This window comes from Bombina bombina, chromosome 3 (assembly GCF_027579735.1).
Source record: "Bombina bombina isolate aBomBom1 chromosome 3, aBomBom1.pri, whole genome shotgun sequence".
Classification (NCBI taxonomy): domain Eukaryota; kingdom Metazoa; phylum Chordata; class Amphibia; order Anura; family Bombinatoridae; genus Bombina; species Bombina bombina.
The window spans coordinates 210,139,789-210,164,511 of NC_069501.1; the positions used below are offsets into that span (position 1 = coordinate 210,139,789).

General features: G+C 41.3%; 1 protein-coding gene across 7 annotated transcripts in view; it reads left to right on the forward strand.

Moving 5' to 3' along the window:
• The window catches only part of NCOR1 (nuclear receptor corepressor 1), a 1,077,134-nt gene that overhangs the window by 890,826 nt on the left and 161,585 nt on the right, over window positions 1-24,723 (forward strand). For all 7 annotated transcript variants that reach the window (XM_053706113.1, XM_053706112.1, XM_053706115.1 and 4 more), the window contains 4 exons: window positions 2,052-2,135; window positions 2,260-2,507; window positions 2,630-2,969; window positions 7,794-8,021. In XM_053706113.1, the coding sequence (XP_053562088.1) occupies window positions 2,052-2,135; window positions 2,260-2,507; window positions 2,630-2,969; window positions 7,794-8,021 (900 nt within the window). The remainder of the gene's footprint in view (window positions 1-2,051; window positions 2,136-2,259; window positions 2,508-2,629; window positions 2,970-7,793; window positions 8,022-24,723) is intronic.

Genomic DNA, 24,723 nt, shown 5'->3' on the forward strand with positions numbered 1-24,723 from the left:
CTTTCTCCAGGACGGTTTGGAGAAGGGACTTGCAGCTAGCTCCCTAAAGGGACAGATTTCGGCCCTATCTGTGTTATTACACAAGAGGCTAGATGAACTTCCTGATATTCAGTCTTTTGTTCAGGCTCTGTCCAGAATCAGACCTGTGTTTAGACATTCCGCTCCTCCTTGGAGTTTGAATCAATCAGGAGATTGTGGTTCTTTCCTTGTGTCCTAATCCTCCTCCTTCGAAGGAACGATTACTTCATAATTTGGATGTGGTTCGAGCTTTGAAGTTCTGTCTTTAAGCTATGAAGGATTCTAGACAGCATTCGGCATTGTTTGTTGTCTATTCTGGGAAGGGCAGAAGGCTTCTGCCACTTCCCTATCTTTTTGGTTGCGAAGCATTATCCGCTTATCATATGAAACAGCGGTACATAAGCCTCCTCAGAGTATTACGGCTCATTCAACTAGAGCTGTGGCTTCTTCTTGGGCCTTCAAAAATTAGGCCTCTATGGAGCAGATTTGTAGGGCGGCTACCTGGTCCTCCTTACATACTTTTTCAAAGTTTTACAAATTTTACGTGTTTGCTTCGGCCGAAGCAGCTTTTGGGAGATAGTTTTTACAGGCTATTGTGCCCTCAGAATAGGGTCCGCCTCTCTTTTTACCCTCCTGTTTTTCATTGTGTCCTCTAGAGCTTGGGTATATGTTTCCACAAGTAAGGAATGAAGCCGTGGACTCTCCTCATATTAAGATGGAAAACATAAATTATGCTTACCTGATAATTTCATTTCCATCTGTATGAGGAGAGTCCACGGCCCTCACACGTTTTCTCCATTGGGCGGACCAAAATTTTTGTTTCTTTATCTGGCACCAACTATACCCTGATATTTCTCCTACTGTTCCTTGTTCCCACGTCAGAATGACTGGGGGATGAGGTAGGTGGGGGAGGTATTTAAGCTTTTGTCTGGGGTGTCTCTGCCTCCTCCTGGTGGCCAGGTTCTGTATTCACACAAGTAAGGAATGAAGCCGTGGACTCCTCATATAGATGGAAATGAAATTATCAGGTAAGCATAATTTATGTTTTTGGTGTTTTTGAATAGTTTTTGCCTTTTTTGGGGTTTTAGTTTTTCAATGATAAAATATGTTTCTCTTGTTAAGTGTATCCAGTCCACGGATCATCCATTACTTATGGGATATTCTCCTTCCCAACAGGAAGTTGCAAGAGGATCACCCACAGCAGAGCTGCTATATAGCTCCTCCCCTAACTGTCATACCCAGTCATTCTCTTGCAACTCTCAACTAAGATGGAGGTCGTAAGAGGACTGTGGTGTTTTATACTTAGTTTATTTCTTCAATCAAAAGTTTGTTATTTTTAAATGGTGCCGGAGTGTACTGTTTATCTCAGGCAGTATTTAGAAGAAGAATCTGCCTGCGTTTTCTATGATCTTAGCAGAAGTAACTAAGATCCATGGCTGTTCTCACATATTCTGAGGAGTGAGGTAACTTCAGAGAGGGTATTCGTTCCCAGGAGTAATAGATTGTGTACTCTCACGACCATGAAAGAAATTAATTTATCAGTTAAGCATAAATTATGTTTTTGTACAAACTTATTTGTATATATGTATTTCATCATGTATACTTACCTGATAAATACATTTCTTTCATGGTGGTAAGAGTCCACAAGACCCTACCCTGTGTTTTCCTGGTGGTGTGTGTTGTGTTTTGTTTAGTTGTTTTTTTCTTCGGGGGGGGGGTTCTTACGCACAACTTTTTTCCCTGCTCCTATTTTTTGCTCTTGATTCTTACCTCTTTGGCTTGGCTCTATGTCATGCTGAGTTTCCAGTGAGGTGGGTAGGGGTTTTATAGCGTTCCAGTGAGGTGGGGAGGTTTTTTTTTTTTTTTTTGCTTTCTCCTATTGGTAGGGAAGAGTAATTCCCAAGAGTAATTGATCGGGGACTCTCATTACCATGAAAGAAATTCATTTATCAGTTGAGCATAAATTATGTTTTTGTACAATCTTATTTGTTCAAATGTATTTCCTTCTTATTTTGTGGTGTTTTTTTCCTCAGGACTGATCTGTCGTACATTGCCTAAAGGTAGCCCTCATCCAGAGCACAAAGAAAGAACAGTCTTGACAGGTTCCATTATGCAAGGTACATCATGCCTAGAGTATTTTTTTAAAGCCTGTATTGACATGCAATTTTACAATCTAAATGGGAAGCTTTTACAGAAAATTAGATAGGCTATGCTATGTTTAAAGTTGTTATTTTTTTGTAGGCACACCTAGAACAACTTCAGATAATTTTGATGATGGTCTGAAGTATGCAAAGCAAATAAAACGTGAAAGCCCTCCAATTCGGTCATTTGAAGGTAATATCTCCAAGGGCAAGCCATATGATGGCATCACCACAATTAAAGAGATGGGTCGATCCATTCATGAAATCCCCAGGCAAGATCTTATATGCCAAGAAAGCCGAAAAACCCCTGAAAGCTCAAGGCCCATAATGGAAGGTTCAATTTCTCAGGTGATTAAATTGCTATGATAACTCTTAATAATTTTGTGTATAGTACAGACATGTATTTTTTGTTTTTGTTTTTTGCTAGCTAAATGTTGTTAAAAAAATAACTTTGCCATTTTCTCCCACAGGGCACACCTATAAAATATGAAGGATCTTCTGGTCAGTCTGCCATCAAACATAATGTAAAATCATTAATCACAGGGCCTAGTAAGTTGCCTAGAGGAGTGACACCAATGGATATGATGCCAGAGAATTTAAAAGTAGTTGATAGAACAAAATATGAGGACTTAAAATCATCTGATTCCATCCGTTCAAGGTCAGGTCAGTCAGTACTTAGATCAACACTACATGAAACCTCAAAGTCTCAGCTTAGCCCTGGCATTTATGAAGATTCCAATGCAAGGAGGACACCAGTCAGTTACCCCAGCCCAATGTCCAGAAGTTCGCCAATGGCACGATCATCAGAAGGTAAGTGCTTATTAGGAACATAGTGTCTTTAGGTGTAGTAAAGGAACAAGGCTAGGAGTTATCAATTGTAAGATAGCAAATATTGCTGGTTTTACTTAACCATAACTTACAATTCACAGTCATTTAGATATTTTACTATTTCAGAATTTTAGAAACCTAGTCTATGCATACATTATTTTCCTGTTAGAGCGATTTTCTTATACTCTTTCTTTCATATGATAGTGAGAGTCTACCACTCCTAGAATTCAACTCCTGGCCACTAGGAGACAAAAATCACCAAAGCTTCCAAGAGCACTTCATCCCTCCCACCTCTCTGGTATGTCAGTCTAATCTTTGCCTCCCAGGAGGAAACCAAAGAATTAATCTGCTCCAGATTCTTCATTGAGAGGTTCTCAGACTGATTCGCCCACAGAGAGCTGCTACTGAGAGACAGAGGGAAGTTTGGACTATAGGGTAGAATGGGACAGGGTTGGATTCCTTGTTTCCTTCTTCTCCCTTTAACAAATTGTTCCCGGTCCTAGACTCTCAATGGAGTTGTGAGGTTCCGTCCCTAAAATCTTCAACCTTGCTAAACCTACTACTATCCCGCTTGAGGATAGCTCTTCGTTTACAGAGCACATGGATAAAGGATGGAAACTCTGTTAAGAAAGATGATTCAACATACAGGATATTTGTTTTAACTGGCGGGGACTGTTGCCGCAGTTGCTTGAGAAACTACCTTCGGGTGTGACTCCTTATAGGATTTGATCAGGGTGGTGGGTCCCCTCGACGTTACACAGGAAAGATTTACGGCCTTGAGGTGTGCTAAGTCTTTTATCTGTGATGCTATTAGGCAGATTATTTGCCTGAATGCTAGGGCTTCAGCTTTTTCTGTTCAGGCTTGTCGGACAATGGCTGAAGTCATGGTCTGCGGATATGACTTCTAAGTCTTGACTTCTTTCTCTCCCCTTTAAGGAAATGATTTTGTTTCGTTCAGGCGTGGACTTAATTATCTCCACGGTCACAGGGGGCAAGGGTGCCCTCCTACCGCAAGAGTATATGAACTAGTCTGAGGAAGAATTTTCGTTCTGACAAAGCCCATGTCAGCAGTCCTCCGCTAAGCCTGAGCAAACCAAGAGCTCTTGGAAGCCGGCTCAGTCCTGGAATAGATCCAAGCAGAGCAAGAAGCCCGCCGAGTCTAAGTAGGCAAGATTGTGCGGTCCCTGGTCCTCTTCTGGATTGTGTAGGGGGGGCAGTTTGTCACTCTTTTCAGTTGCTTGGTTCAGGAACGTGGGTCCTGGAGGTCATAGCTTAGGGTTACAAGATAGGTTTCAAGTCTCCCATGGGCAGATTCCTCCTCTCTCTCCTGTCTTCCAGGCTTTTCTGGGGTGTGTACGGGATCTGTCCTCTTAGCAGTTATTGTCCCGGTGCCTATCGCAGTGAGAAGTTTGGGATTCTATTCAAACCTTTTCGTGGTCCCAAAGGAGGAGGGAACTTTCAGTCCGATTTGGACCTTAAGTGCTTAAACAGGTTTTTAAATGTCCCCTCGTTCAAGAGGGAGACTATAGGTCCATTCTTCCCCTCGTTAGAGAAGGGCAGTTCATAACCACGAAAGATCTGAAGGATGCTTCCTTCACGTACCAATCCTCAAGGACCACTTCCAGTTTCTAGGGTTTGCGTTCCTGGACCAGCACTTCCAGTTTATTGATCTTCCGTTTGGTCTAGCTACGGCTTCAAGAAATATTTAGAAGATCAGACCATTAGGAATCTCTCCCATGGATGGAAGATAAATCTAGAAAGAGTTCTCTTGTATCAAGTACCAGGGTAGAATTCGGGTACTATAATAGACTCCATAGACATGAGAATATTTCTAATAGACCAGAAACGTTGCAAGCTAGCTTCTGTTCTCCCATCTGTTCTCCCATCTGTTCTCCCATCTGTTCTCCCATCTGTTCTCCCATCTGTTCTCCCATCTGTTCTCCCATCCGTTCTCCCATCCGTTCTCCCATCCGTTCTCAAGTCTCTGAACTTAAAGATTGGTAATTGAACAATTAGTACCTAAACGTAGTGGTTTCTCTGATTCTGTGATTGAAACCTTGACTCATGCTCGTAAGCCTGTAACTAGGAAGATATATCATAAGTTCTGGAAGGTCTTTATTTCCTTGTGTAGAAGAACCATGTTTTAGAGGATAGTACATGGATAGGAAATTAGACTTTCTTCATTAAAGACAATTTCTACAAGGGGGTTACATGTTTTAACCAGCCATCAGTATTGCTTGTGTTACAGCAGCTACTGCTCTTTGATGTGCCAATATTTCTGATCAGATTTCAGAAGATACTATAGTAGAATATTTTCAAAACCGTTTTAAAATTCTTAGGTCAACAAGTGCCTTTATCTGTGATACTATTGTGGACATAATTAGTTTTAAAAGGCAAAGATATTACCTTATTTATTTTGACTACAAGTTGTGGTCCCAGTTACTCCTCTGGTAAGGGGCACATTATGCCTTTTTTCGAAAGGCCTGGTATATCTGTTCAAGATCCTTGGGTTCTTAACATAGTTTCTCAGGGATGCAAAAAAGGATTTCAAATCAAGGCCTCCCATAGGACCCTCTAAAGGCACAATACTTTTTTTCAGCTCCTATGTCAGAACAAGCCTAGGGTTTTTATTCTAACCCTTTTTATTGTTCCCAAGAAAAAGGGGATTTTCAGGCCTATTTTGGGTTTTTAAAACTTTAATCATGTGTATCAGGGTTCCTACTTTCAAAATGAAAATCATTTTTACTATTCTTCCCTGTCCAGCCGGGTCACTATATGTCTACAATAACTTTGAAGGATGCTTCCTTCATATCATATCCACAAGGACCTTTACCCAGTTCTTAAAGGGATATGAAACTCAACATTTTCTTTCTTGATTCAGATAGAGCATGCAATTTTAAACTACTTTCAACTTTACTTCTATTATAAATTTTTCTTTGTTATCTTGGTATCTTTTGTTGACAAGCAGAGACATATGCTTATGAGCCGGCTCATTTCTAGAGCACTATATGGCAGCAGTTTTTCAAGATGGTTTTCTATTTGCAAGCGCACTAGATTTTAGTACTAGATTTTAGTACATTTTCCTGTCATGTAGTGCTTCAGATGCCTACCTAGGTATCTCTTCAATAAAGAATATCATGGGAACAAAGCAAATGTTATCACTTTTTTTAATGAAAGTTCACAATTTCCAGCATCTGGGACACGAGCGGTGTGCAAACTAAGATGGTTCTGCACAAACCCCCAACAATAGCAGCAACTCAAGGAATTGCCGCACCACCAATCTGCAGAAGTATCAGAAATGTATTGAACCAGACTGTAAAAATAAACAACGTTTCGGACAGGTGTCCTTAGTCATGTCTGGCTCAATACATTTCTGAAACTTCTGCAGATTGGTGGTGCGGCTATTCCTTGAGTTGCTACTTTTTTTTTTTTTAATGGTATGCTATGTCTGAATCACAAAAGATCATTTTAGAATTTCATATCCCTTTAAGGTTTGCTTTCCTGGACAATCTCTAAGTTTTTTTTTGCTCTACCAATAAGTCTAGCTACTGATCCCAGAATTGTTACAATAGCTATGGGAACTCTTTTGTCTGTAATAACAGTTCAAGGTACTTTGGTTACGCCATACCTGATCAATATCTTTGGTAGTAGCTCCATCTTTTCTTTTAGCAGAATCCCATCCCAATGAGATTGTCTTTCTCCTCAGTCCAGGTTCTCTTTCCTTGGAGTCTTTTTAGATTAAATAAAGAGTCTCTCTTTATCAAATCAAAAGCATTTAAAGTTATAGACGACTTGTACAATACTTCAGACATTTTCCAATCCGCATGTAGCCCTATGCATGGAAGTATTCGGTCTGATGGTTGCAGCATAATCGATTTGCTAATTTTCACAAGATACCTTTTCTCCTTTGCATACTAAGTCAATGGGGCAAGGATGACTCTCAGCTTTCTCAAAGGATCCTTTTTGAATTCCACAACTAAGCAATCTCTATCTTGGTGGATAGATCTCCAGCAGCTATTTTCAAGCTACTAAGGATTTTAGACAGTCTTTTAATTTGTTTTCTCTGGTCTATGCAAAAGCCAGAAGACTTCTGAAGCAGCCTTTATTAGGAAAGTCCTCCATGCAGCAGTGTCTGGAAATTAGGTGCCTGCCTTTTTAAAACTTTTTGTCCCATCCAACTTTATTCGTGGACTCCACAGCTTGGGTATTGGTTCCCAAGAGTAATGGATCATGGACTATCACCACCTTATGAAAGAAAACAAAGTTTATGCTTACCTGATAAATTTCTTTCATGGTGGTAAAAGTTTGGGAGCACCGCCCATTTTTATTCAGTCGGCAGTTTTAGTTTGCACCTCATTTCCCCTGCTTTGTCCTTTTCTACTTGTTTTTTCTACTTCTTGCTTGGCTATACATCAGGCATACCAGAGAGGTGGGAGGGATTGAAGTGCTTTGGAAGTTTTGGGAATGTTTGCCGCCTCCTAGTGTCCAGGAGTAATGGCTCTTGGACTTTCATCGCAATGAAAGAAATTAATTTATCAGATAAGCATAATTTTTTGTTTTTATTAGCATTTTATTTTAAAAAAAAATCTTTATTCTTGCTATATACCTTTCCTAATGCTCTTAACCATTTATAATGCTGTCTTTACAACTGAAGAAAATAATTTAATTTTTTATTTATTAACTCTAATTGCTTTAATATGACTAGTTTTATAATTCCTCGGTATTTGAAATGCGCAAACATGTTATGTGAAAATGAGAAAAGTGCATATCCATGTCTTCTTAAAAAAATTTGCTTTTCCTGTTTAGGTGGAATGACACTAGGGAAGTCTTCCAGTCATGAAAGAAAAAGCACATTAACCCCCACACAGAGAGAAAACATAGTTGTGAAGTCTCCGGTTCCTGGTGTAGACCCTTCGACAGCACACAGTCCATTTGATCCCCACCTCCGTGGTGCCAATCCAGGAGACGTCTACAGGGCTCACCTGCCACCTCATCTAGATCCATCCTTGCAGTTTCACAGAGCTTTAGATCCTGGTATGTAAACCATAGCAGCAATCTTTATTGTATTTGAATTATATATGTTCTCTTAATAATGCAATTTCTTTTAATACTTTTTAGACTAGGACAGAAGGTTTTGAGGGGATCTGTTTGCAAGTTAGATCTGTTCTGAGATCTATTGTTTTGTGAAATAAGAAAAAAGCCTCCAACTCATTCTGCTAGGGCTGATTTATCTTTCTTGGCCTTGCCAGTATTAGAGGCAAAAAGGTCAAAATTGAAACATGCATGTGTGCGTTTCAGTTTTAAATAGAAGCATTTTTGCAATCTACTTACATTAGCAAAAAAAAGTTATTACTGTTTCAGCAGCATATGTGCTTTAATAAACAGAGCATCAGGATTCAAAAATCATGCCTACTCAGAGAGCTGGCGGCGGCGTGTATTACGTCAACAAAGACTTAATTTGAGTCATGCAAGCCACTCCTGACTAAGCGAAGGTGTGGTGTTTCAATACAAATGCACAGGGAACTCAGAGTATATCTGCGTATGCTGCTTTAAAACCGGTGATAGCTTTTACTGGAAGCATTTTTGCTAATGGAAGCATATTGCAAGAATGTTTCTATTCAACAATGAAATGCATCAATGCACATTTCAATTTTGGTCTTTATCCCTTTTAAGACGGTTACTTAGTTTTCCATGCATGCGTAACTTTTTATTTCAGTTAAATGTGTTTATTGCAAGCTGTATATGGCTGGACTTTATTGTGCACAGTATTTTCTCAGATGTAGAAGGTAATTCTTTTGCTCGCCTGTTACAGGAACTTTCCAGAAACAAAGACATAAGTAAATACTTTTTATTATATTTCTTCTTTGAATGGCAAATAATAACAGGTTAATGTCAATATCAGATTCAAATACAGCAGGCGGTGAGACATCTAGAGATGTTAGTGTTAGAAAGCTCTTCTGCACAGGCTTTTATACTGGGTTATCATAAATTCACTAGTACACAAAGTTCTAGAATATTCTCTTAAATTCTACAGTGAAAATAAGAAGATTGTGTAAAATAAAGTAGGCATGTTTTAAATGGCCATGATACCCAAATGTTTAAACACTTGACAGTGATGCAGTATAGCTGTAAAAAGCTGACTAGAAAATATCACCTGAACATCTCTATGTAAAAAAGAAAGATATTTTACCTAAAAAGTTTCTCAGTAGCCACATCCCATTGTAAAGGACTTCTAAGCAACAAATCAGTATGTCTGTCCCGGGACAGCGGAAGGAGCGAGCTTTCGTGCACAATCTTATTTCCCTATTCAGGGTAAGGAAGTTTACTATGTAATCGCATTAGATCACAGTAAAAGAGTTCATGACCTCAGCACTGTTGATGCTGATTGGATGCTGTTCATTTCTTCATTTTTTTTTTTATTTTTTTTTTTACCTGCAGCTAAGCAGCAGTTGAGTATAACTTTTTACATAGAACTTACTCCGCTGAGCTGAGGAGATTGTGAGGTAAAATTTCTTCCTTTTTTACATAGAGATGCTCAGGTGATATTTTCCTGTCAGCTTTTTACAGTTATACTGCATCAGTTTCAAGTGATTTAGCTTCTGAATATTATGTCCCTTTAACAAAATATTCATTTTGTGACATACATTAAAGCAGTGAAGATGCGGGCAGACTTAAAAACAGCCTGGTACTGAGACACATTCCACTTTTCTTTCATATGGGGTTTAGAGTCCACAAGCCATTAGTTCTGGATTTTAACACATGGCCAAAAGTTTGATAAAATAACTAAATTAGAAAGTGCCTTACATTTGAATGCTATATCTGAATCTTTTCTGAAATATTTTTTTGGGGTTTCATATTCCTTTAAAACCTCTGCTATGATTTACTCAGCACTGGATGGGCTAGCTACTGGAAGCAGTCATTTCTGAAGCTGGTAAGCTCAGTGGAGTGGGTGCATCTGAGGTAAGTGTGAACACATGCACTCACATAGCCCACAGGCTATTAGCAGGTACATTTGTTATGTTACATCATAGCCATGTAGACACATTTTATCCCAGACATTTTAATACAGACTTTAACACTAGATTTGTTATGTTTGATATGGATACTTCATGTGACCTTTTTAGTAATAATATACACAACTATTTTATTTTTTATGAAATTATTTTCTGTTAGGGCTGTCAGTTATTTTTTTTATCAGCGCTATGTGTACGTGCTTCAGCTTCATGCTGCGAGTTCGCTTGCCTTTACTGCATGCACTTTGACTTTACATCCGGGGGAGTGGTCTCTCCATCCAGATGTATTTTTTCAGATTGTACAGATGTGGGGTCTTCAAGAAATAGATCTGATGGCTTTCCATCTAAACGAGAAACTTCCCAGATACCTTTCCAAGTCCAGGGATTCTCAGGCGGAGATGGTGGATGCGTTAGCAGTTCCTTGGTTTTACCAACTTGCATATGTTTTTCTGCCTCTAATTCTTCTTCCAAGGGTGATCTCCAAAATCATAATGGAACAATTAGATGTGTTTCTTATAGCACCAGCATGGTCTCACAGGTTTTGGTATGCAGATCTTGTCCGGTTGTCAACCTTGGCCACTTGTTTAAGGCTAGACCTTCTGTCTCGAGGGCCGTTTTTCCATCAGGATCTCAAATCGCTAAATTTGAAGGTATGGAAATTGAACGCATAGTGCTTAGTCATAGAGGTTTCTCTGACTCGGCGATTAATACTATGTTGCAGGCTCGTAAGTCTGTTTCAAGGAAGATTTATTATCGGGTTTGGAAAACCTATATTTCATGGTGTTCTCATAAATTCTCTTGGCATTCTTTTAGAATTCCTAGAATTTTACAGTTTCTTCAGGACGGTTTGGATAAAGGTTTGTCTGCAAGTACTTTGAAGGGACAAATCTCTGTTCCTTCCATTTTATTTTATAGAAAGATTGCTACACTTTCTAATATTCACTGTTTTGCTCAGGCTTTGGTCCGTATCAAGCCTGTTATTAAATCTATTTCTCCTCCTTGGAGTTTTAATTTGGTTTTGAGGGTTTTGCAGGCTCCTCCTTTTGAGCCTATGCATTCTTTGGATATTAAACTACTTTCTTGGAAAGTTTTGTTCCTTTTGGCTATCTCTTCTGCTAGAAGAGTTTCGAATTGTCTGCTCTCTTGTGAGTCTCCTTTTCTGATTTTCCATCAGGATAAAGCTGTTTTGTGGACTTCGTTTAAATTTCTTACGAAGGTTGTGAATTCTAACAACATTAGTAGGAAAATTGTTGTTCTTTCCTGTTGTCTGAAACTCTGAATCCTAAGAATTCTCTTGAGAAATCGTTACCCTCTTTGGATATGGTAAGAGCTTTGAAATACTATGTTGAGGCTACTAAAGATTTCACGAAGACTTCTAGTCTATTTGTTGTCTTTTCTGGTTCTAGTAAAGGTCAGAAAGCCTCTGCCATTTCTTTGGCATCTTGGTTAAAGCTTTTGATTCACAAGGCTTACTTGGTGGCGAGGCAGTTTCTGCCTCAGAGAATTACGGCTCATTCTACTAGATCAGTTGCCACTTGGACTTTTAAGAATGAAGCTTCGGTTGATCAGATTTGTAAGACAGCAAATTGGTCTTCTTTGCATACATTTACTAAATTTTACCTTTTCAATGTATTTGCTTCTTCTGAAGCAGTCTTTGGTATAAAAACTAAATTTATGCTTACCTGATAAATTTCTTTCTTTTGCGATGTACCGAGTCCACGGATTCATCCTTACTTGTGGGATATTATCCTTCCTAACAGGAAGTGGCAAAGAGAGCACCACAGCAGAGCTGTCTATATAGCTCCCCCCTTAACTTCACCCCACAGTCATTCGACCGAAGGCCAAGGAAGAAAAAGGAGAAACTATAAGGTACAGAGGTGACTGAAGTTTTTAATCAAAAATACCATTGGTCTTTAATAGACAGGGCGGGCCGTGGACTCGGTACATCGCAAAAGAAAGAAATTTATCAGGTAAGCATAAATTTTGTTTTCTTTTGCATGATGTATCGAGTCCACGGATTCATCCTTACTTGTGGGATACCAATACCTAGGACACGGATGAAGGGAGGGACAAGACAGAAACCTAAATGGAAGGCACCACTGCTTGCAAAACCTTTCTCCCAAAAATAGCCTCAGAAAAATCAAAAGTATCAAATTTGGAAAAGGTATGAAGCGAAGACCAAGTCGCAGCCTTACAAATCTGTTCAACAGAAGCATAATTTTTAAAAGCCCATGTGGAAGCTACCTCTCTAGTAGAATGAGCTGTAATCCTTTCAGGAGGCTGCTGTCCAGCAGTCTCATAAGCCAAACGCAAACGGATGATGCTTTTCAGCCAAAAGGAAAGAGAAGTCGCCGTAGCCTTTTGACCCCTACGCTTTCCAGAATAGACAACAAACAAAGAAGATGTTTGACGAAAATCTTTGGTTGTCTGCAAATAAAATTTCAAAGCACGAACCACGTCCAAGTTATGCAACAGACGTTCCTTCTTACAAGAAGGATTAGGACACAGAGAAGGAACAACAATTTCCTGATTGATATTCCTGTTAGTAACAACCTTAGGTAGGAACCCAGGCTTGGTACGTAAAACCACCTTATCAGCATGGGACACAAGATAAGGCGAGTCACATTGTAATGCAGATAGTTCAGAAACTCTTCAAGCTGAAGAGATAGCAAATGGGAACAAAACTTTCCAAGATAAAAGCTTAATATCTATGGAATGCATGGGTTCAAACGGAACCCCCTGAAGAACTCTAAGAACTAAATTTAGACTCCATGGCGGAGCAATAGGTTTAAACACAGGCTTAATTCTAACTAAAGCCTGAAAAAAAGCCAGAACGTCTGGAACATCTGCCAGACGCTTGTGCAACAAAATAGACAGAGCAGGTATCTGTCCTTTTAGAGAACTAGCTGACAATCCTTTCTCCAAACCCTCTTGGAGAAAAGACAAAATCCTAGGAATCCTGATTTTACTCCAGGAGAAGCCTTTGGATTTGCACCAAAAAAGATATTTATGCCATATCTTATGATAGATTTTCCTGGTAACAGGCTTTCGAGCCTGAATCAAGGTATTTATGACTGACTCAGAGAAACCCCGCTTTGATAGAATCAAGCGTTCAATCTCCAAGCAGTCAGTTGCAGAGAAATTAGATTTGGATGCTTGAATGGACCTTGAATCAGAAGGTCCTGTCTCAGCGGCAGAAACCATGGTGGAAGAGATGACATGTCCACCAGGTCTGCATACCAAGGCGCTATCAAAATCACCGATGCTCTCTCCTGTTTGATTCTGGCAATCAGACGTGGAAGGAGAGGGAAAGGTGGAAACACATAAGCCAGGTTGAACGACCAGGGTACTGCTAGAGCATCTATCAGTACTGCCTGAGGATCCCTTGACCTTGAGCCGTAACAAGGAAGTTTGGCGTTCTGACGAGACGCCATCAGATCCAATTCTAGTGTGCCCCATAGCCGAACCAGTTGAGCAAACACCTCCGGATGGAGTTCCCACTCCCACGGATGAAAAGTCTGACGACTTAGAAAATCTGCCTCCCAGTTCTCCACACCTGGGATATAGATCGCTGACAGATGGCAAGAGAGAGCCTCTGCCCATCGGATTATCCTTGAGACCTCTATCATCGCTATGGAACTCCTTGTTCTGCCCTGATGATTGATATAAGCCACAGTCGTGATGTTGTCCGACTGAAACCTGATGAATCTGGCCGAAGCCAGGTGAGGCCATGCCTGGAGAGCATTGAATATCGCTCTTAATTCAAGAATATTTATCGGTAGGAGAGCCTCCTCCCGAGTCCACAAACCCTGAGCCTTTAGGGAATTCCAGACTGCACCCCAGCCCAGAAGGCTGGCGTTTGTCGTCACTATAACCCATTCTGGCCTGCGGAAACACATTCCCTGGGACAGATGATCCTGTGACAACCACCAAAGAAGAGAGTCTCTGGTCTCTTGATCCAGATTTATCTGATGAGATAAATCCACATAATCCCCATTCCACTGATTGAGCATGCATAGTTGCAGTGGTCTGAGATGCAAGCGAGCAAACGGAACTATCTCCATTGCCGCTACCATTAGACCGATTACCTCCATACACTGAGCCACTGACGGCCGAGGAATGGAGTGAAGAGCTCGGCAGGTGGACAAAATCTTTGATTTCCTGACCTCCGTCAGAAATGTTTTCATGTCCACTGTGTTTATCAGAGTCCCTAGAAATGAAACTCTTGTGAGGGGGGAAAGAGAACTCTTTTTTATGTTCACCTTCCAACCGTGAGATCTTAGAAAGGCCAATACTACGTCTGTGTGAGACTTGGTTAGTTGGAAGGTCGACGCTTGAATCAGAATGTCGTCTAGATAATGCGCCACTGCTATGCCCCGTGGCCTTAGAACCGCTAGAAGGGACCCTAGCACCTTTGTGAAGATTTGTGGCGCCGTGGCCAACCCGAAAGGAAGAGCCACAAACTGATCATGCTTGTCCAGAAAGGCGAACCTGAGGAACTGGTGATGATCTTTGTGGATAGGGATGTGCAGATACGCATCCTTTAAATCCACGGTGGTCATATATTGACCCTCCTGGATCAATGGTAAGGTAGTCCGAATGGTCTCCATCTTGAAAGATGGGACTCTTAGGAACTGGTTTAGGATCTTGAGATCCAGAATTGGTCTGAATGTTCCCTCCTTTAAACAGATAAACAGATTGGAGTAGAACCCCTGCCCTTGTTCTGCTTTTGGAACTGGGCAGATCACTCCCATGGTAAAAAGGTCTTCTACACAGCGTAAGAACGCCTCTCTTTTTGTCGGGTTTACAGACAATTGAGAAAGATGGAACCTCCCCCTTGGAGGGGAGTCCTTGAAATCTAGAAGGTATCCCTGGGTTACAATTTCTACTAACATAGAAATAGGGGAACACTTTGGGTGTGTGCACTATCCTTATAGGAAAATAGACAAAGACATTAGAAGTTTCTTGTGAAAAATATCTTGTAAACAGCTGCTGCTCAAAATAGAATGTTGTAAATATATATATACAGTAGTGGCGGTGTTCCCCCCACAATTCAAAACTCAAGGAAAGCAATTAGTCATCTGTAGATCAAAAGTGCATTTGTAAAAATGACTCGCCACTCACTGGCTCCTTGGCAAGGTGCTTCCTTAGTTACAGGTGCTGTATCCAGTATGCTAGGGACATCAACCCTATTTTTGTCACCTCCGGCTGCTTGTTGTTCAGTTTATCCAATTCCTCTATCTGGACAGGTAATGCTTTCTCTCCTTTGTAGCGCCCTTGGTTCCACAAAAGTCCCTTGGAAAGAAACAGTCTATTGCAGCATGCTGGCGGCTAACCTCTCGCAGTGAATATCCTTTACCTGTGCTCACTGTCTGGCCTGTATGTGAATAGACTTCAAAAAATGTATAACAGGAGCACCAGGTATAGTGATAAAATAATAAACTTTATTGAAATACAAAGGGTATATTAACCCCGGGTAAGAGCACACAAAAAAATTTTTTTTTAAAACCATCAAATAGATGAGCAAAAGCTGACCGGTTTCGGCTACTGCCTTACTCCTAGCCTGCTTAAAACTGCTTAACAGTTCACAACTTTAAAAACCCTCATCTGTGTTTCTATTGGTTCAGGGACTCACACCCCTTTTCTTCCAGCTTCATTCAATTAAACACTCATTTAGTTACACCAGAGTATCTACTGTTCACTATTATAGCTTATAAACTGAAAAATCCATTCTGCATATCAATATTCAAACTAAAAATTCCACACATAAACTCTATAGATTCATTAATAAGCTCTTATTTGTTAAATGTTAAATGTAAGATCTGTATTGTGCAGATACTCCCCAACATATATGAGGTGGTAAAACATTAGATCTGTATTGTGCAGATACTCCCCACACGTTACTTTGTTTACAAACATCTCACGTAATATATGGGAGGGTACAGCAAGCATAGCGGTCCAATTGGACAGAGTGTAAAATTCATCCAGAGCTAAGCGCTGTGAGACTTGCATGTTGATAGGCTATAACAAACGATATTCGTCCAATAGGAACACTTTTGAACAGTTACCTATGCCGATCAAATGCAAACCTCGCAGCTCAATGCAGTTAATCTATGCAGAGTTAAAAGGTAAGCCCTACTTACTAAGAAGTAGGATATTCTCACTTTATTAGCGCATATCGCAGATGGTCATTATAACTCTATATAGTGATTTGGGTTTTGCCTGAGGACACGGCAACCAATGTTACAATAGTATAATCTGCCGAAGTGATTTTAAACATGTATACACGCCATCTTACATTTAACATTTAACAAATAAGAGCTTATTAATGAATCGATAGAGTTTGTGTGGAATTTGTAGTTTGAATATTGATATGCAGAATGGATTTTTCAGTTTATAAGCTATAATAGTGAACCGTAGATACTCTGGTGTAACTAAATGAGTGTTTAATTGAATGAAGCTGGAAGAAAAGGGGTGTGAGTCCCTGAACCAATAGAAACACAGATGAGGGTTTTTAAAGTTGTGAACTGTTAAGCAGTTTTAAGCAGGCTTAGGAGTAAGGCAGTAGCCGAAACCGGTCAGCCTTTGTTCATCTGTTTGATGGTTTAAAAAAAAATGTTTTTTGTGTGTTCTTACCCGGGGTTAATATACCCTTTGTATTTCAATAAAGTTTATTATTTTATCACTATACCTGGTGCTCCTGTTATACATTTTTTGAAGTCTACAATTTCTACTACCCAGGAATCCTGAACGTCTCTTGCCCAGGCCTGAGCAAAGAGAGAGAGTCTGCCCCCTACTAGATCCGGTCCCGGATCGGGGGCTACCCCTTCATGCTGACTTAGTGGCAGCTGCAGGCTGCCTGTTTACCCTTGTTCCAAGCCTGATTAGGTCTCCAGGTTGGCTTGGATTGAGCAAAGTTCCCCTCTTGCTTTGCAGCAGAGGAAGAGGAAGTGGGACCACTCTTGAAGTTTTGAAAGGAACGAAAATTATTTTGTTTGGTCCTTGTCTTATTTGACTTATCCTGAGGGAGGGTATGACCCTTCCCTCCAGTGTCTGAAATGATCTTTCAGTGCAGGCCCAAATAAGGTCTTACCTTTGAAAGGGATGGACAAAAGCTTAGATTTAGATGACACATCAGCTGACCAGGACTTAAGCCCTAACGCTCTACGCGCTAAAATGGCAAAACCTGAATTCTTTGCTGCTAACTTAGCAAGATGAAAGGCGACGTCCGTAATAAAAGAATTAGCCAATTTAAGAGCCTTAATTCTGTCCAAAATATCATCTAGTGGGGTCTCCATCTGAAGAGCCTCTTCCAGAGCTCAAACCAAAATGCAGCTGCAGTGGTTACAGGAACAATGCATGCTATAGGTTGAAGAAGAAAACCTTGATGAACAAAAATTTTCTTTAGGAGACCCTCTAATTTTTTATTCATAGGATCAATGAAAGCACAACTGTCTTCAATAAGTATAGTTGTACGCTTAGCCAGAGTAGAAATAGCTCCCTCCTCCTTAGGGATCGTCTGACATGAGTCCTTTATGGTTTCAGAAATAGGGAATATTTCTCCAACATAGGTGTGTCCGGTCCACGGCGTCATCCTTACTTGTGGGATATTCTCCTCCCCAACAGGAAATGGCAAAGAGCCCAGCAAAGCTGGTCACATGATCCCTCCTAGGCTCCGCCTACCCCAGTCATTCTCTTTGCCGTTGTACAGGCAACATCTCCACGGAGATGGCTTAGAGTTTTTTAGTGTTTAACTGTAGTTTTTCATTATTCAATCAAGAGTTTGTTATTTTCAAATAGTGCTGGTACGTACTATTTACTCAGAAACAGAAAAGAGATGAAGAATTCTGTTTGTATGAGGAAAATGATTTTAGCAACCGTAACTAAAATCCATGGCTGTTCCACACAGGACTGTTGAGAGCAATTAACTTCAGTTGGGGGAACAGTTTGCAGTCTCTTGCTGCTTGAGGTATGACACATTCTAACAAGACGATGTAATGCTGGAAGCTGTCATTTTCCCTATGGGATCCGGTAAGCCATGTTTATTACGATTGTAAATAAGGGCTTCACAAGGGCTTATTTAAACTGTAGACTTTTTCTGGGCTAAATCGATTGATTATTAACACATATTTAGCCTTGAGGAATCATTTTATCTGGGTATTTTGATATAATAATATCGGCAGGCACTGTTTTAGACACCTTATTCTTTAGGGGCTTTCCCCAAGCATAGGCAGAGTCTCATTTTCGCGCCGGTGTTGCGCACTTGTTTTTGAGAGGCATGGCATGCAGTCGCATGTGAGAGGAGCTCTGATACTTATAAAAGACTTCTGAAGGCGTCATTTGGTATCGTATTCCCCTTTGGGTTTGGTTGGGTCTCAGCAAAGCAGATACCAGGGACTGTAAAGGGGTTTAAAGCTTAAAACGGCTCCGGTTCCGTTATTTTAAGGGTTAAAGCTTCCAAAATTGGTGTGCAATATTTTCAAGGCTTTAAGACGCTGTGGTGAAAATTTGGTGAATTTTGAACAATTCCTTCATGTTTTTTCGCAATTGCAGTAATAAAGTGTGTTCAGTTTAAAATTTAAAGTGACAGTAACGGTTTTATTTTAAAACGTTCTTTGTACTTTCTGATCAAGTTTATGCCTGTTTAACATGTCTGAACTACCAGATAGACTGTGTTCTGAATGTGGGGAAGCCAGAATTCCTATTCATTTAATTAAATGTGATTTATGTGATAATGACAATGATGCCCAAGATGATTCCTCAAGTGAGGGGAGTAAGCATGGTACTGCATCATTCCCTCCTTCGTCTACACGAGTCTTGCCCACTCAGGAGGCCCCTAGTACATCTAGCGCGCCAATACTCCTTACTATGCAACAATTAACGGCTGTAATGGATAATTCTGTCAAAAACATTTTAGCCAAAATGAACCCTTGTCAGCGTAAGCGTGGCTGCTCTGTTTTAGTTACTGAAGAGCATGACGACGCTGATATTAATATCTCTGAAGGGCCCCGAACCCAATCTGAGGGGGCCAGGGAGGTTTTGTCTGAGGGAGAAATTACTGATTTAGGGAACATTTCTCAGCAGGCTGAATCTGATGTGATTACATTTAAATTTAAATTGGAACATCTCCGCATTTTGCTTAAGGAGGTATTATCCACTCTGGATGATTGTGAAAATTTTGTCATCCCAGAGAAACTATGTAAAATGGACAAGTTCCTAGAGGTGCCGGGGCTCCCAGAAGCTTTTCCTATACCCAAGCGGGTGGCGGACATTGTTAATAAAGAATGGGAAAGGCCCGGTATTCCTTTCGTCCCTCCCCCCATATTTAAAAAATTGTTTCCTATGGTCGACCCCAGAAAGGACTTATGGCAGTCAGTCCCCAAGGTCGAGGGAGCGGTTTCTACTTTAAACAAACGCACCACTATTCCAATAGAGGATAGTTGTGCTTTCAAAGATCCTATGGATAAAAAATTAGAAGGTTTGCTTAAAAAGATGTTTGTTCAGCAGGGTTACCTTCTACAACCCATTTCATGCATTGTCCCTGTCACTACTGCCGCATATTTCTGGTTTGATGAACTGCTTAAGGTGCTCGATAGTGACTCTCCTCCTTATGAGGAGATTATGGACAGAATCAATGCTCTCAAATTGGCTAATTCTTTCACTCTAGACGCCTCTTTGCAATTGGCTAAGTTAGCGGCTAAGAACTCTGGGTTTGCTATTGTGGCGCGCAGAGCGCTTTGGTTGAAATCTTGGTCGGCTGATGCGTCTTCCAAGAACAAGCTACTAAACATTCCTTTCAAGGGGAAAACGTTGTTTGGTCCTGACTTGAAAGAGATTATCTCTGATATCACTGGGGGTAAGGGCCACGCCCTTCCTCAGGATCGGCCTTTCAAGGCAAAAAATAGACCTAATTTTCGTCCCTTTCGTAAAAACGGACCAGCCCAAGGTGCTACGTCCTCTAAGCAAGAGGGTAATACTTCTCAGGCCAAGCCAGCTTGGAGACCAATGCAAGGCTGGAACAAGGGAAAGCAGGCCAAGAAACCTGCCACTGCTACCAAGACAGCATGAAATATTGGCCCCCGATCCGGGACCGGATCTGGTGGGGGGCAGACTCTCTCTCTTCGCTCAGGCTTGGGCAAGAGATGTTCTGGATCCTTGGGCGCTAGAAATAGTCTCCCAGGGTTATCTTCTGGAATTCAAGGGACTTCCCCCAAGGGGGAGGTTCCACAGGTCGCAGTTGTCTTCAGACCACATAAAAAGACAGGCGTTCTTACATTGTGTAGAAGACCTGTTAAAAATGGGAGTGATTCATCCTGTTCCATTAAGAGAACAAGGGATGGGGTTCTACTCCAATCTGTTCATAGTTCCCAAAAAAGAGGGAACGTTCAGACCAATCCTAGATCTCAAGATCTTAAACAAATTTCTCAAGGTCCCATCGTTCAAGATGGAAACCATTCGAACTATCCTTCCTTCCATCCAGGAAGGTCAATTCATGACCACGGTGGATTTAAAGGATGCGTATCTACATATTCCTATCCACAAGGAACATCATCGGTTCCTAAGGTTTGCATTCCTGGACAAACATTACCAGTTCGTGGCGCTTCCTTTCGGATTAGCCACTGCTCCAAGGATTTTCACAAAGGTACTAGGGTCCCTTCTAGCGGTGCTAAGACCAAGGGGCATTGCAGTAGTACCTTACCTGGACGACATTCTGATTCAAGCGTCGTCCCTTCCTCAAGCAAAGGCTCACACGGACATTGTCCTGGCCTTTCTCAGATCTCACGGCTGGAAAGTGAACGTGGAAAAGAGTTCTCTATCCCCGTCAACAAGGGTTCCCTTCTTGGGAACAATTATAGACTCCTTAGAAATGAGGATCTTTCTAACAGAGGCCAGAAAAACAAAGCTTCTGGACTCTTGTCGGATACTTCATTCCGTTCCTCTTCCTTCCATAGCTCAGTGCATGGAAGTGATCGGTTTGATGGTGGCGGCGATGGACATAGTTCCTTTTGCGCGCATTCATCTAAGACCATTACAACTGTGCATGCTCAGTCAGTGGAATGGGGACTATACAGACTTGTCTCCGAAGATACAAGTAAATCAGAGGACCAGAGACTCACTCCGTTGGTGGCTGTCCCTGGACAATCTGTCTCACGGGATGATGTTCCACAGACCAGAGTGGGTCATTGTCACGACCGACGCCAGTCTGATAGGCTGGGGCGCGGTCTGGGGATCCCTGAAAGCTCAGGGTCTTTGGTCTCGGGAAGAATCTCTTCTACCGATAAATATTCTGGAACTGAGAGCGATATTCAATGCTCTCCAGGCCTGGCCCCAGCTTGCGAGGACCAGGTTCATACGGTTTCAATCAGACAACATGACGACTGTTGCGTACATCAACCATCAGGGGGGAACAAGAAGTTCCCTAGCGATGGAAGAAGTAACCAAAATTATTCTTTGGGCGGAGTCTCACTCCTGCCACCTGTCTGCTATCCACATCCCAGGAGTGGAAAATTGGGAAGCGGATTTTCTGAGTCGGCAGACATTGCATCCGGGGGAGTGGGAACTCCATCCGGAAATCTTTGCCCAAGTCACTCACCTGTGGGGCATTCCAGACATGGATCTGATGGCCTCTCGTCAGAACTTCAAAGTTCCTTGCTACGGGGCCAGATCCAGGGATCCCAAGGCGGCTCTAGTGGATGCACTAGTAGCACCTTGGACCTTCAAACTAGCTTATGTGTTCCCGCCATTTCCTCTCATCCCCAGGCTGATAGCCAGGATCAAGCAGGAGAGGGCGTCGGTGATCTTGATAGCTCCTGCGTGGCCACGCAGGACTTGGTATGCAGATCTGGTGAATATGTCATCGGCTCCACCTTGGAAGCTACCTTTGAGACGAGACCTTCTTGTTCAGGGTCCGTTCGAACATCCGAATCTGGTTTCACTCCAGCTGACTGCTTGGAGATTGAACGCTTGATTTTATCGAAGCGAGGATTCTCAGATTCTGTTATCGATACTCTTGTTCAGGCCAGAAAGCCTGTGACTAGAAAGATTTACCACAAAATTTGGAAAAAATATATCTGTTGGTGTGAATCTAAAGGATTCCCTTGGGACAAGGTTAAGATTCCGAGGATTCTATCCTTCCTTCAAGAAGGATTGGACAAAGGATTATCTGCTAGTTCCCTGAAGGGACAGATTTCTGCCTTGTCGGTATTACTTCACAAAAAGCTGGCAGCTGTGCCAGATGTTCAAGCCTTTGTTCAGGCTCTGGTTAGAATCAAGCCTGTTTACAAACCTTTGACTCCTCCTTGGAGTCTCAATTTAGTTCTTTCAGTTCTTCAGGGGGTTCCGTTTGAACCCTTACATTCCGTTGATATTAAGTTATTATCTTGGAAAGTTTTGTTTTTAGTTGCGATTTCTTCTGCTAGAAGAGTCTCAGAATTATCTGCTCTGCAGTGTTCTCCTCCTTATCTGGTGTTCCATGCAGATAAGGTGGTTTTACGTACTAAACCTGGTTTTCTTCCAAAAGTTGTTTCTAACAAAAACATTAACCAGGAGATTATCGTACCTTCTCTGTGTCCAAAGCCAGTTTCAAAGAAGGAACGTTTGTTGCACAATTTGGATGTTGTTCGCGCTCTAAAATTCTATTTAGATGCTACAAAGGATTTTAGACAAACATCTTCCTTGTTTGTTGTTTATTCAGGTAAAAGGAGAGGTCAAAAAGCAACTTCTACCTCTCTCTCTTTTTGGATTAAAAGCATCATCAGATTGGCTTACGAGACTGCCGGACGGCAGCCTCCCGAAAGAATCACAGCTCATTCCACTAGGGCTGTGGCTTCCACATGGGCCTTCAAGAACGAGGCTTCTGTTGATCAGATATGTAGGGCAGCGACTTGGTCTTCACTGCACACTTTTACCAAATTTTACAAGTTTGATACTTTTGCTTCTTCTGAGGCTATTTTTGGGAGAAAGGTTTTGCAAGCCGTGGTGCCTTCCATTTAGGTGACCTGATTTGCTCCCTCCCTTCATCCGTGTCCTAAAGCTTTGGTATTGGTTCCCACAAGTAAGGATGACGCCGTGGACCGGACACACCTATGTTGGAGAAAACAGAATTTATGTTTACCTGATAAATTTCTTTCTCCAACGGTGTGTCCGGTCCACGGCCCGCCCTGGTTTTTTTAATCAGGTCTGATATTTTATTTTCTTTAACTACAGTCACCACGGTACCATATGGTTTCTCCTATGCAAATATTCCTCCTTAACGTCGGTCGAATGACTGGGGTAGGCGGAGCCTAGGAGGGATCATGTGACCAGCTTTGCTGGGCTCTTTGCCATTTCCTGTTGGGGAGGAGAATATCCCACAAGTAAGGATGACGCCGTGGACCGGACACACCGTTGGAGAAAGAAATTTATCAGGTAAACATAAATTCTGTTTTTCTTAAAAACAGGAGGGGGAGCGAACGGAATACCTGGTCTATCCCACTCCTTAGTAACAATGTCCGAAATCCTCTTAGGGACCGGAAAAACATCAGTGTAAACAGGAACCTCTAAATATTTGTCCATTTTACACAATTTCTCTGGAACTACAATAGGGTCACAATCATCCAGAGTAGCTAAAACCTCCCTGAGCAATAAGCGGAGGTGCTCTAGCTTAAAGGGACAGTCTAGTCAAAATTAAACTTTCATGATTCAGATAGGGCATGCAATTTTTAACAACTTTCCAATTTACTTCTATTATCTAATTTGCTCAATTTCTTTAGATATCCTTTGTTGAAGAAATAGCAATGCACATATGTGAGCCAATCACACAAGGCCTCTAGGTGCAGCAACCAACCAATCAGCAGCTACTGAGCATATCTAGATATGCTTTTCAGCAAGTGATATCAAGAGAATGAAGCAAATTAGATAATAGAAGTAAATTAGAAAGTTGTTTAAAATGACATGCTCTTTCTAAATCACAAAAGAAAAAAATTGGCTTTCATGTCCCTTTAAATTTAAATGCCGTCATATCTGAATCTGTCTGAGGGAACTTCTTTCCTGAATCAGAAATCTCTCCCTCAGACAGCAAATCCCTCATCCCTACCTCAGAACATTGTGAGGGAATATCGGATACGGCTACTAAAGCGTCAGAAGGCTCAGCATTTGTTCTTAACCCAGAGCTACTGCGCTTCCCTTGCAACCCAGGCAGTTTAGATAAAACCTCTGTGAGGGTAGTATTCATAACTGAAGCCATATCTTGCAAGGTGAAAGAATTAGACGCACTAGAAGTACTTGGCGTCGCTTGTGCAGGCGTTTCCGGTTGTGACACTTGGGGAGAACTAGCTGGCAAAACCTGACTTCTTTCTGTCTGAGAATCATTTAATGCCAAAATATGCTGTTTGCAATTTATAGACATATCAGTACAAGTGGGACACATTCTAAGAGGGCGTTCCACAATGGCTTCTAAACAAATTGAGCAATGAGATTCCTCAGTGTCAGACATGTTTAACAGACTAGTAATAAAGCAAGCAAGCTTGGAAAACACTTTATTTAATAAAAAAAAAACACAATTTGCAAAAACGGTACTGTGCCTTTAAGAGAAAAAAAGGCATACACAAACTGCGAAACAGGTTAAAATTGCTTCAAATTTTCCGAAATTTTAACAGTGTACCCACTAAGCCTTAGAAGGATTGCACCATAATTAAATAAGCAATAAACCCGCAAATGACAAAACCGGATTGAAATTTGTCTAA